Source organism: Phyllostomus hastatus, unplaced genomic scaffold (genome assembly GCF_019186645.2).
Source record: "Phyllostomus hastatus isolate PE091 unplaced genomic scaffold, TTU_PhHast_1.1 phas_contig_209, whole genome shotgun sequence".
NCBI lineage: Eukaryota > Metazoa > Chordata > Mammalia > Chiroptera > Phyllostomidae > Phyllostomus > Phyllostomus hastatus.
In genome coordinates this window covers 18814849-18828119 of record NW_025333735.1, presented here as the reverse complement: position 1 = coordinate 18828119, position 13271 = coordinate 18814849, and the positions used below count along the sequence as shown (strand labels likewise).

At 38.6% G+C, this 13271-nt stretch overlaps 1 protein-coding gene across 15 annotated transcripts in view; it reads left to right on the top strand.

The window, feature by feature from the left end:
• The first annotated feature begins 349 nt into the window (after nucleotides 1-349).
• Nucleotides 350-13271, top strand: part of SGIP1 (SH3GL interacting endocytic adaptor 1) — a 193839-nt gene continuing 180917 nt past the window's right edge. For all 15 annotated transcript variants that reach the window (XM_045835390.1, XM_045835389.1, XM_045835388.1 and 12 more), the window contains exon 1: nucleotides 350-605. In XM_045835390.1, the coding sequence (XP_045691346.1) occupies nucleotides 596-605 (10 nt within the window). In that variant the 5' untranslated portion in view covers nucleotides 350-595. The remainder of the gene's footprint in view (nucleotides 606-13271) is intronic.

The window sequence follows — 13271 nt, the reverse complement described above, 5'->3', positions numbered from 1 at the left end:
TAAGTTAAAAAAAAAAAACACCCCACAAACCCTCCGCAGCAAGCCACTTAGGTGCTCCTTTCATCCCTGTTAAGGTGGCAGCGCCTGATAATTAATCTCGGGTACCAGCAGCTGCAATAGGTTTAGAAGACCAAGAGGAGGGGCGGGGGAAGTGCGTCACCAGGTGGGGAAGGGGCTGTGCATTTGGCGACCCGCGGCAGGGGCAGGGGGTGGCGGGGAATGGGGACGGGAAATAGGTTCAATGCGCCCTCCGGGGGTATTGTGTCAGGAGATGCGGGCTGGCTACCATGTGACGCGGTCCAGAGCTGAAGGGATTGGCTGAGGCAGCGCAGGCGGTGCAGCTCGCCGGCTCGCTGCTCTTCTCCTTTTCTCTCGCAGCATCTTCCTGGGAGCCTGTAGGTGAAGCAGCAGCAGCTGCATCCATGGCCTATCCTTGGGGTTAACACTTGTCTCCTTTGGCTTCAGCAGCAAGGGACGGAGCAGATCGCCCGGCCTCAGCGGCAGCAGTCTTGTGAGGATTTAGCTGGGACCTGGAATCCTATCCTCCTGTGTTTTCTCAGACTCCTTGGAAATTAAGGAATGCAATTCTGCCACCATGATGGAAGGTAGGATGCTTTCTGCTGTGGTTGACAGGCTTCAGGCAAGGTTTGGGCACGAGAACATTGAAGAATGTGTGCTGTCTGTGCTTGTGGCGGGTCTGGAAACCTGGTTGCCAGTATCTGCAAGCAGAAATGCTGCAGTTTGCTTGCAGTGGACCAGGGCTCAGACTCATGGAATCAAACCACAGGGCTGCTGTTTAGCTCAGAACCTACAGGGCCCCCAGCTATTTTGAGAGAGAAAAACATAAAGTGCTTGCAGGGAGATGAGATAGAGCTACTAAAGAGCTTGCAGAGCAAATAAGTTGGAAGAGAAGATAAGGTTGTCTGCTCTGGGTTCCTGGGACTACACTGATTAAACATTTACAATGGAAACTTGTTTTCTGAAATTGACATTAGACAGGAGAGGTCATTGAGTGAGTTATCCATGCTGTAATTTTTCCTGAACTGTTTAAAAAAATTTAAATTCTTGTTAAGGTATGTTTATCTCTGCAATTTACATCTGATTGTTGGGGTGACAGATGCAGCAAATTTGGTCCATAAGGTATAGTTTAATGGGGATGCCATTGCAACAGAGTGAGCAGCATGAGGAACGTATCCAGGCCTCTTGGCTCCTGATTTAGGTTCTTATCAGGTTTTTGTTGTTGTTGTTGTTCCTTGTGCAATGTTTCTTAGCCAAGCATCAAATGATTACTTACTGATTACCCTTTGCATTCGATACTAAGTGTAAGGAGGAACTTTTCCAGGGCAGATGTTGTTTAAACTGTATTTCATTCTGCTAAATTCCCTTTCAAGCCCAAGATAGTGACAGCCGAGATTGCCTCAAAAAAATAGCAGGCTGATTAAAAAAGAAACAGGCAGCCTGACCCTGCTTTGATTTTCTGTTTTCACACTGTAGGATGGTGCAAAACTCCTGGCCTTTCCTAAGATGACAGGCAGAAATTTGTCCCCAGCCTGGATTTCACAGTGCAGAATCCAGAGCATAATGGGTCTCAAATCAGCCATGAAAATGACAGAGAGGCCACCTCTTAAACTAAAGTCTGTCCTACAGATTTTAAACATTCCTTAGAAATTTACCAAAATGGAATAAGAGGAGGACATTTTCAAAACAACAGCACTGAAGCCTGTACATATTTGGCAGAAATTAATTCTTTTTGCCCTCTCTACCATCACGTCAAACATTGTTAACATGATCGAGTGAAGACTTTTACAGTTCTGGCCCACAGATTTTAGAAAATAGACTTAAAAAAGAGATTGGGCATCATTTTGATATAGAGCCTGGTTTTGTTTGCAAAGGGCTCTCAAGCAGTTCTTTAAATACAGGCCTAAATAAAACTGAGATTACAAATGCTCTAAGATTAAATTTATTTTCATTAATTAAAAATGGATTTAATTTCTGATAACAAGGTAAGACAAACAGAGAGTATTACTGATGTACTTTTCAATTAAAAGCTCAAGTAGATTGATTGCCCTTTTCAGAAAAAAAAAGTCTCGTCTATAGAGGTACTATATTTCTCTAGCTAAATTTTATATAGCATTTGCTAAAAATAAATCTGCACACATCTGATTCAATTTAATCTTAAACAAGGGAGTAGAACATCTTTCATTTTATATCTTGCCTTGCAGACTGTGGAGTTAAAGTGTCTTCTTTGAAGGAAGTAACATTTATTGATGCTCATTAATGATTCTTCTGGTGATATTGTCTATTGTGCCATCCCAGAATGTCAGTTCAAAGCCCTGCAATAAGCTTATTTGAGCTGCCTAAACTGAAATGAGAACTGTAACAAAGACTTGTGTTGGAGCTGGATTAAAACTATTGCTTTGGATTTGCTAAATTTATCTAATGAAGGATGTTATCTTAGCACTGTTATGAATTATAGGTGATACCACGGATACAGTTACCTTCTGTAAGATTCCTGCAAAAGAAACAGGACAGATGTTACCAATGACTTAAAAATGTAAATGAAATTAATAATTTTTATCTACATGTAGTTCCTACTTAAATGCTCTCATGAATTATTATCCTAATGGTTCAGGTATCTTAGAAAGGCAGGTAGGAACCTTGACCAGAAATTACTTTGCCTGTCAATGACCTTCCGACTTAGATGCCAGTTTTAGGGGAAGTATATACATACATATTTCTGATACTGCATTCCAGAATTTCACTTCTGAATTGCTCTTACTCTGAAGATATGGGATAGCAGTTATTATTTCCACCTACCTCATCCCTATTGGGCTCTGAGAATGTCTTACTGGACATCTAGAGAGTTAAAATGGTCTCTTAATGGGCACCTGTATCTCTTCTCATATCTGTCTCTCTCTCTCTGTCTTTCTCTCTCTCTCACACACACACACACACACACAGAGTCATCCACACATGTGCATTCTAGAAAGAGAAACTACATTTGCATTTGTTTGTATATATTTGTACATCCAATGAAGTGTTTGAGTCTGCTGCTCAGGAAAAGCATGAACAAGGCAACTGTTGAAAGCTACTTCTCTACTTTGTAAAACAAGAGTAAACAAATATTCATCTGAATGGCTCATAATCTAGTTTTGTGATCTTGTCTTGATGGAACAGGATATAGATTCCATTTATTCTATGCCTATTGGCAATTCTTGTCATAGATGAAAAATATTGCTACCTGCTCAGTGACTCTAATGTCATAGAAGGCAATAAAATAATTTTCAGGGACCTCAAGCAGATTACCAGTAGTTTGTGGCTCTAAATAGTTTTATTAGAAATGTATTTTTAAGGTAATTGATTTATTGATTCCTGCATTCTCTATTTTTTAGCAATGGCTGGTATTGAGTTGTGTCTTTCCTAAAGAATGCCACATGTTGTGAAACCATATCTAGTATAAATGTGAAGGGAAAGAGGGTGAATGAAGGGAATTATTTGCTAAATGATGTATGTATTGTCTAAGCATACAACACAGTCCATGTGATTAGGGAAACAGATTAAGGATTCTATTGTTTTTCATGTGTTATTATGGAAATTTGAGAATGGCATTTAGCTACCCCTTCTAAGGTAAGTGAAACAAAGTCAGGATTTCTTCCGGCATCTGTGTGTCTGTAAGGCAGTCTGGGAAGTTCTCCCTTGTCTGCGCAGAACTACACGGAAAGTGCTTGTGTTCTCAGTTCCACATTCAGGCTCTTAAGTATTATACTGGAAAGGAAAGTTTTTCAGTGCCAATAATTTCATCTTATAGAACATATTTTTCAACTAACAAGCATATTTAAGGGTTTACTGGATTTAATTATAATGTGCAGAGTGATTTTAAAAATTTTGTTATATTTACTGTTCACAATAACCTGTACACAAGTGTACTGTGTATGCAATATGTTTGCTGTACTTTTTCTAAATTGCAAAAATAAAAAAATAATACTTTGGAGCAGAAATATGGTGGAATGGAATTTGAACCCGAGTTCATTAAACAACAATGCTCATATTTTTTGACCTATCATAACATTTTCAATAGGAATCTGTTCTTTTTACTTTGCATCAGGTGGTCATGTTAACCGAATGGAAAACCAGGACTTGGTTTCTTTGGTGGCATATTCTGCCTCTCCCTCATTTAAATACAAATACTCACAGAGTCATGCCTTTTAATTCCTTGTTAAGGCCTTGCATCTCCAAAATCATTATTTAAAATTTTTTGAACAATTCTAGATTGACTGACCTATTGTTCAATGAACCTTATAACAGCAAAGCCTCTTTTTTTCCTCTCTAGAAATGGAGTTTATTTATTAGGAGAATTCTTTGGTATGATCACAACAGAACAGTGCATTTTGAAGATGGAACTGTTCACTTTATAGTTAGTTAAGAAGTTTTGAAAGAAATACTTCTAACTTTCTACTGATTTCCTTCCTAGAAATAGTGAAGTTATTTTGGAAAATTTTAAGCATGCCTATGAGATTCTAATATATGTTCTATCATTTATATAATTTCTCTCCTTCTTCAAGGCTCTGTGTCAGAAAGAACCTCCTTATATGTCTGTTTCCATCTAGTTCTAGGGGTCAACTCTAAATCTCTAAAAAGAACATGCAGTCTTTTTTTAAAAAAAATTAACTTAGATGAACCATGCTAGAAGACTCTGGATAATTCCTTCTGTTGAATTTGGCACATACCCTATCCGTGTTTCAAATAAACAAGTTGCAGGAAGTCGCCAACTCAGTTTTTATGTTCCTGAAACTTTGTGAATTGCTCTCTCGAAGCAAGTTTTCCCAGAGGAATGATGATATGATGGTTGGATTCTCACACTCGTCTATCAAAGACTATTAAGCCCATTTTCTAATTGAAATACTACGTGTTTGCTACGAAATGTGTAAAGAACAGTACAGTAACTATAGTAATTAGCCAGAAGAGCACAATGATATTAAATGTGTTTTCAATTTCAAATGTTTCTATTTGAGGGAAAGAAGGTTTAATTAGAGGGCACTGAGGAGATGGGGGAAAAACTGAAGGGGATTTTTAGTATATTTTCAGATGTTTTAGAGACTTATGACACTGGATTTTTCAATTATGTTCAATTTTACTACCATACTGGTGGTTTTCTTTTCTCAATTCAATTTTATCCTATCTACTGCTGTTAAGTCATGATTATTTTCATTATGTAATCTCACAAGTAGAATTAAGAAAGGTAAAGAGAATTTATTGAGATTGCTGTAAAGAACTTGGAAGGGAGAAGAGATGTTAAGGCATTACAATGGATTTGGGTTCATGTCTGAAAAAGTACATGAGAAAAAACTAATTGAATGAGTAAAAGGTCACAGATAAAAGAGAATTGGGGAGCATGGTAAGGGTGGGATCCCCTTGAGGAAAAAGTGGGGTTTGGGACAGAGATATTAGGTCTAACTGGTTTATATGCCAAGGACCAGGTATTTCTATGGGCATGGGATGGGTTGCTTACCATTGGAGAGCTAGTGGGGGAGGGGGTTTAGACTTACAGAGGGGTGAGTCTCCATCCTGGAACACGTATGTCATTTAATTGCATCTATAGGATGTTAGAAAGATATTTTGTATCTCTGTTTAAATAACCTATATCATGTCACTCCCTTATATGAGGTATACAAAATTTCTATATCTTCTCATTTCTCTTAAAATCCACAGCATAAAAGAGGCTGCACATGCAGGCTTTCTGTGCCACTTCAAGCTTATTTAATGCCTTGCTAACACTGACAGCCTTGCTACCTGTCTCAGAGTGATTAGAATGAACAATCTCTGGCCTTGGGGCTTTGGCTCTGCCTAGACCATGCTTTGGCCACTCATAGAGTAACTGATTCTCTTGTGGTTCTAGCAAAACTGCTACCTCCTCAGGAGTCCTCTATCATTCTTGTCATCACAAACTTCCTAGCACACACCCTGGGCCACTGAGTTCATCTTAGTCGTCTCTCTCCTGAGAGGTGAATTTGTGATTCATGGTTATTTAATGGTGCATGGGCTGAACCTCTCATTCAGAGGGAAGCTCCATGCAGGCAGGAATCGGGTCTATCACAGCCACCTCTGTGTACTTAGCTCTTGACACACAGTGGACTCCTAGCATGTTTATATATGGAATATGTGAATAAAACCACATATAAATGATTTCGATGACTTCAAACTATGTATTGTAAGGAATTATTCTGGGCAGTATGGTGGATATAAAAATATATGGTCATATATATATTTTCACTGGAGAAACAAGAACTTTAAACCTGAAGTAATTAGGAAAAAATAATGTATTATGGAGTACTAAATTGTGAGAGACAGATATTACATTTTGAGAAGCAAAAAAAAAAGAAAGAATCAATTTGAAAAGATGTACTTGAGCTTGAGTTATTTTGGTGATTAGCTCCAAGGAAAAGATTTCACAATGAAAAGAGACAAGTTATAGCACAGCTATTCAAAAACATTTCCAGAAAATCCAGAGGCAATGTTGTTAATATACTGTAAATTATTTTCTTTCTCCCTTCTGTTTTCCTTTATCCACTTTTCTCATTCTTCCTTCCCACATTTCCCTTTCTAGGGTGTCTCTTTTCTTTTCTCTGGTTCATGACCAAATATGAAAATGGTGGCTTATAGAGCTAAAACTTTTGACTTGGGGATTTGGGAGAGCATTTTTAAATAAATAAATGAGTGTGATGTCGTATGATATAGTTGTGCATACAGTGACAGTTTGATGGTATGTGAGATTTTTTAGACACCAAATAATTCTGAATTGGAGAATTTGTGCAGTTTGGATGTTTTTTATAGAAAGAGCACGGGTCCAGAAGTCAGACTTAGGTTTGAGTCTACGTGTTGTGACTGCCTGACAGTATGCCTTGAGAAGGTTACTTTACCTTCCTGGGGTTCTCTTTCCTTGCAAATAAAATGAGAGTATTGATCTGCCATGTGTCTAGAACTTGTAGCTCTGAGACTCTCTGGTATTCGCTGAATAATTTGGATTCCTCACATCTACTCCCTCCAAGGTTTGAATCTGAATGATTAACTCCCCTTCCTCCCACCACAGAACAACTTGTCCCTGACACAAAAACAAATGTGTTACCACCTTCCTGGTTTAATCTTCCTCTACTGGTCTTTTGTATGGATGCCACAAATTAGTTTTACATCTTTGCTGTATTGGGAGACAAACGCACATTTATGCAACCATCTTCTACAGCTTCTGGCATAGAACTGTTTATGTATTCATAAGAAATGTATTCAGTAGATCTACTAAATGCATACTAGGTGTTAGGCATGGTTGTAGGTATTAGAGGTTCTTTAATGAACAAAACATAAAAATTCCTGCCTGTATGTTGCTTCTTGTTGGGTGCAGGAAAGAGATGATAAAATAATGTGCAAAGTACATTATATGGAAGTAGAGACTTTGGAGAAGAACCGAGTGGAAAGAGTGGAGTAGATGGGGATGCAGTTATAAATAGGACGGTGATGGAAGACTTTGCTGAAAAGACATTTGAGCAAAGACTTGAGGGAGAGAAGGGAGTGGAGAGCCATGTGGTTAGCTGGAGGAAGAGTCTGAGGAGGCAGGGAAAAGAGCAAGCACAAAGGCTCAGATGTGGGCAGAACAGCAAAGAGGCCAGTGTATCTGGAACTAAGGACAGGGGAATGTTCCCTTTCAGTGGAAGTAAAGCCAGTTTCCTTTGTAGAAATCAGTCAGCATGAGCCTGTGCTATCCATGTGTCCAGCAACGGGCGGGCATTCAGAAGCCTGGCATCCTGATACTAGTTCTGTCTTATGATACTGACTCCTGGACCTGTTCTTCCCACATATTTAAGTAAATGAATTACTCCTACCTTAGCTTCTGGTTCCAAGGCCAAAGTCAGAGCTGAGAGTTCAGCTACAACTCTAGGCTTGAGCATTTCCACACAAGAGATATAGCCCCATGGTGAGGATGACTTCGGAATCAGAATTAAACATCAACTCACAAATATTTTCACTACATACCAAAGATCATTATTTTTATTTTTGGCTCATATACAGCTTCCATCAGGACTAGTATTTTAGGATTTTCTAAAGAGCCATCCAGATGACTCATGTTGCATATCTTTATCAAACTGTATAATGTGGAAAATATTGTGTGACATTGCATACACTTTAAATTTTCCAAAATGCTTCATTCATTCGACAGGTACAGCTAGAGCTTTTTCCTTAGTCGTGGATGCTGTTTTAGGCACTGTGAATATGACAGCAAAAAAGAGCAGCTGTGTTCTCCATCCTCAGAAACTTTGAGTCTATTGTAAGTTGTTACATACTCATGTACACATTTGATTCTCACATCATTTCTGTGTGGCTGAAAGAATGGCTATTACCATCCTTATTTCAAACAGGAGGCAACTAGGACATAATGACATTAAGTGACTTGTTCAAGGTGACCACCTTAGCAAGTGGCAGAGGCAGTATTTATTAGACAAACTTGACTCTTAGTCAAGTGCTCTTTGTTTGCATAATGGTGGAACTGGGAAGTCCTGCTCATATTGAACTGGGTATCTGGCTGACAAGCAAACAAGAGGTCATCTAAATTTGATCTGGTATTTCAAAAGCCTTCTTTAGAACTAAGGAGGTTAATTTTATTAGCAGGGTATGATCCTTCAGCCATTAGCCTGAAGAAGCCTGTCCAACACAGAAGGGTTTTATCCCAGGGGGTTCCTTCTCATGGCAATCACTGGTTTCCTAGAATTTTACTGTGAAAGGGACATGTGATATCACTAGGCCAGTGCACTCTAAACTTTCACAGCTTACATTTTACAAAACATTTTATCAGAAAGCCTGGCTCCCACTATGAACAAAAGCCCTTTCTCCCCGAGAGGGACAGCTTGGTGTTCACTGACATTCTGTGAAAGCTTTGACCGTTATCATGCAAACATGATGGTGTGGGCTACCACTGAAGATGAACCAATGTAGCCCAACCTCATTTTGCAGTTGAGGAAACCAAAGCCGAGTGAAATAACATACCCAAGGATTTTTGTTCTCTCTGTAAGAGAACAAGTCAAGTTTATTTTAGTAGTGATTCCAAAAACGTGAATAGACAAAGACTTGGAACCTGTGGTATCTTTTGCATTCAAAGGTGCTCAGGCTGGTTGGGTGACTGCCCAAAGATGCACAAATGAATGTGTCCCCAGGGTTGTTGCTCTATGGAGTACATACACAATGTGGCCATTTATAGCTTGCTCCTGTGTTTCCATGGCTCATGGGTCTGCTGTTAGTGAGTCAGTGCTGTATGGAGGGAAGGACCAGGATTTGAAGGGGTTGTACCTCCTGGCTGGCTGTGTGACCTTGAGTGAATTCTAGAACTGCTTTGGCCTCAGATTCCCCATTTGCAAGGTAGGAATAATGCTGGCTCCCTTCCTTATAGACTCATTGTGAAGATGGGACGAGGTAATAAATATTAAAGCATCTGCAAAAGTGAGGCACAAATGCCAGCTATTTTCTCAGATGGCTCTCTCTCAGCTCGGTGGTTCCATGTGGGATTCTTAGCATTCTGTGGCTAGACATTATTGCTTGCTGTCTTGCTTTCCAAGTACATCACTGCTACATCTCTGCTGCAGGTAGGCCTTACAGATGTCCCTATTCTTTTCACCACACTGCTGTTAATTACTAGCATATTCTATCATTCTCTATTCTCAGGGTCCAGGTGCTATACTACCCCTTTCTTGACCATGGAAGGCATCACTAATCAATCATAGCTGTCTTTCTCACCGGCCTCTACATCTGTCTCAGTTTCACATTCCCAGCCACCTCTGTCAGTTGACTGGAGATGGCACATGAGATAATACTACCTTGCTTTTTCTACCATGGGCAGTTTCCTGGATTTGAAACACAGTGAATAAAACTGGAGTACAGGTGGTATACCTGTGCATTCAGCTCTTACAAAGCCCTTAATGAATCACTGAAAAATGACATGTGAAAAATTACTCACAAACTTGTTATGATAGCAATGGGAAGAAATGGTCAGTAAGCCCTATAGTAGGTAGGACCCTACTCCTGAGCTATAGATTTTGACCATCAAATATCTCTTAGCTTCCTTGTGTCCCAATTCAAAAAACTGTGTCTACCAGACAACCAAGCCAGAGTTGGTATTTGGATTCATTCCTTTCTGCCTCACATCAGTAGGTTTTCTTGACTCTGTTCTCTCCCTTTCATCCTCTGCTACCATACCTGGTCAGACCTTGCTGCTTCCATCTTCCAGCCTATCCTTGTCATAGCCATCAAAGAGATCACTTCTGTTGTCTGCTTTTGACTGTTCCCAGTCCTTTTCAGATAAAGTCTGAATGCCTCAGTGTGCTGTACAATACTTCCATACCTAGGCCAGATAGGAGCTCTTTGCCCTTCTCTCCCTTGCGTATGCTATTCATTCCTTTATCTGTATGATAACAGTCTGTTCTGATCATTCAAGGTCAAACGAAAGTGTCTCTTGCCAACAAAGCCGTCCCACATTCCCCAGGTTGAAAATGAAGTGCTCATTAGCTCTCAATTCTCATTCTCCAAAGAACATGAAGTAGGTGGTTTAGGAGCACTGGCTCTGGAATCAGACTGACCTAGGTTAAATCCCAACCCCATGACCTTGGGAAGCTAGTGAACCTGTCCTCCTCTTGAAAATGGGAGTGATAATTAGTCTCTTTTTCATATGTACCCATGTGTAATGGTTGGAAGGATTAATTAGAAAGTATACTTGTAGCACTCAGAGTTCTCCAGAGATATACAACAGAGAGAGAGCAAGAGCGAGAGAGAGAGATGACTTGTGGGGGACTGGCATGGCAAGATGGCAAGTCCCAAATCCATAGAGTGGCCTGGCAAGTTGCCAGCCTGAAAGTTTAGATAGAGGTTGATGCTATAGGTGTGAGACTAAGTGTTCTCAAAAGATCATAGCTATTTTCTGTTTATCCTGAATTTATTCATTCCTCCCCCAAGGACCAAGGACTCTGCCAGAGTAGAGTCCATGTCTTACTTATTTTTGTATTCTCAATGTGTGGTGTGTGTAACTGCTCAATAAATAAATATTCAGTGATTAAATAAACCCTGTCAAGGGATCACAGACTTTTGGCAGGCGTAGGGGGGATATTCAAGCCACCAAGCATATGGTTATCGTGAGAATTAAATGGTTAATATATGTAAAACATTTAGAAGCATATTTGGTCCATAGTAAACCTTATTAATTTTTACTCTGCTGGGCACATTGAAGGCTTTAACATAGTTCCTGGCTGCCAGGTAGTGCTGGGATTATTCCTCCCCCCCTCCACCCACAAGAAAGTGTCCCTCTGCTGTGTAGGATCTCTCCAGCTGAAAGCCACACTCTTGTTCTAGGTGCATGCAGTTGATCCAGTATCATATACATTCTGCCTGACTCCTTTGTTTATCTCTTATCTTAAGAGAAACCAGATTTCACTGTAGACAATGTGGAAAATAGAAAGATACAAAAAAGAAATATAAATCACCAATAATCTCATTATTATCAAATAACCAACCACTGCTACAATTTGTTGAGTGTAAAACATGGGGACAGGTGATCTGAACCCCTTTAAGGCTGAGCAATATCATCAGTAAAGTGGGTGGAATAATACCTACTACATAAGATTGTGGGGAAATGAAATAAGATAATATGTGGATGCACTTAGCACTTTCTTACCTGGCACTCAATGAATGCTAGCTCTTAATGGCTTTATGGTCAAAATACATATTTGTGTCAGAGAACCCAATTTTATCATCACATAATATGCACATATGAATACATATCTATGTGTGTACATATAGCACACATGACTTTTTCACTTTGTATTAGATTGTAACCATTATCCCAGACAGCATGTATATTTGTTAGAAACGTGGGATCAGGAGACAAACTTGCCAAATTTAAATCCTCATCTCTCTACCCTTGCCAAATGTGTGAATTTAGGTACACATTTGTTTCTCTTCTGCACAAGATAATGTTTACAATTATTACAAGGATTAAATGAGTTCATATTATACATATAGTTATTATTTTATTATAACATATACTATATATGTAATATATAATATACATAAAGAACAACATTTAGTACAGAATAAATGCTCAGTCAAGAAATATGAGCTATTGTTTCAAAAGTAAAATAAATTCATTAATTAAATAATTAATAATAAATAAATACATAAAAATAATATCACCCAAAATGTATATTTTTAAAAAATGTTAGCTATCATTATCATTATCATTGTCATGAGTTTTCCAAAACATTATTTTTATTGATTGCATAATATTACATTCTATAATAATATATTTTACTATTCTCCTGTTAGACATTTAAACTGCTAGCTGGAGATTGATTTTTATACTGAGCTAGAATGACTCATATTAATGAGTTATGGGGTATGGTACAAATTCTTGATTCTCATGTCATGGTGAGGTGGCGAGAGTTATGTATTGGGTTCCAGCCCTGGCACTGTCCAAGACAGCTGAGTGACTTTGAGCAAGCTATTTAACATTGGGAGAGGAAAGTAAAGTAGTAGAAAAAGAAGTGGATTTTAATTTAAAAATTCCCACATCTCCTTGCACCATTCTTTATTAGCTATGATAATGAGGCCAAGAATTTGCCAGGTGAGTAGGAATTGATTTTCTATGAAAATCTTGTGTATCTTGGGCAACTCACTATCTCTTTATTTTCCCATGTATAGAATGGTGGGTGATATGAGCTCTCCTGCCTTTTTCACCAGGTTATAAATATCAAAGTGCAAAATATATGAGAAAGTATTTTGAAAGCTATAAAATCTTCATATAAATAAAGTGTAGTATTAGGGCTATTATTACATTTAATATCTTGGAAACTCCATTTTGAAGTAAAGGGTTAGGTTAGGTAATTTTGTAGGTGCTAACTAGTTTTAAGGTTCTATACTCTAGTACTGGGCTTTCAGGATGTATCCCCACTACAGTTAACCCCTCTCCCCATACCCTCCACCTTTCATGCATACAACTGTTTTTCTTCATTTCTAGATACCAGGAGAGAACCACCTGTCCTAATTTGATGAATTTATTTACTTGGATGAGGAATGCTATATATAATGTTGTTAAACTGGGTAATAATGTTGTTTCAATAATGAATACATACTAGGATAATTGTAAATACAAGTTCTTTTATTTTATTTAGTTTTATTTTTATTGTATTTTTTCCATTACCATTTAGTCCCCTTATACCACCCCCACCACCAGTCACCACACTGTT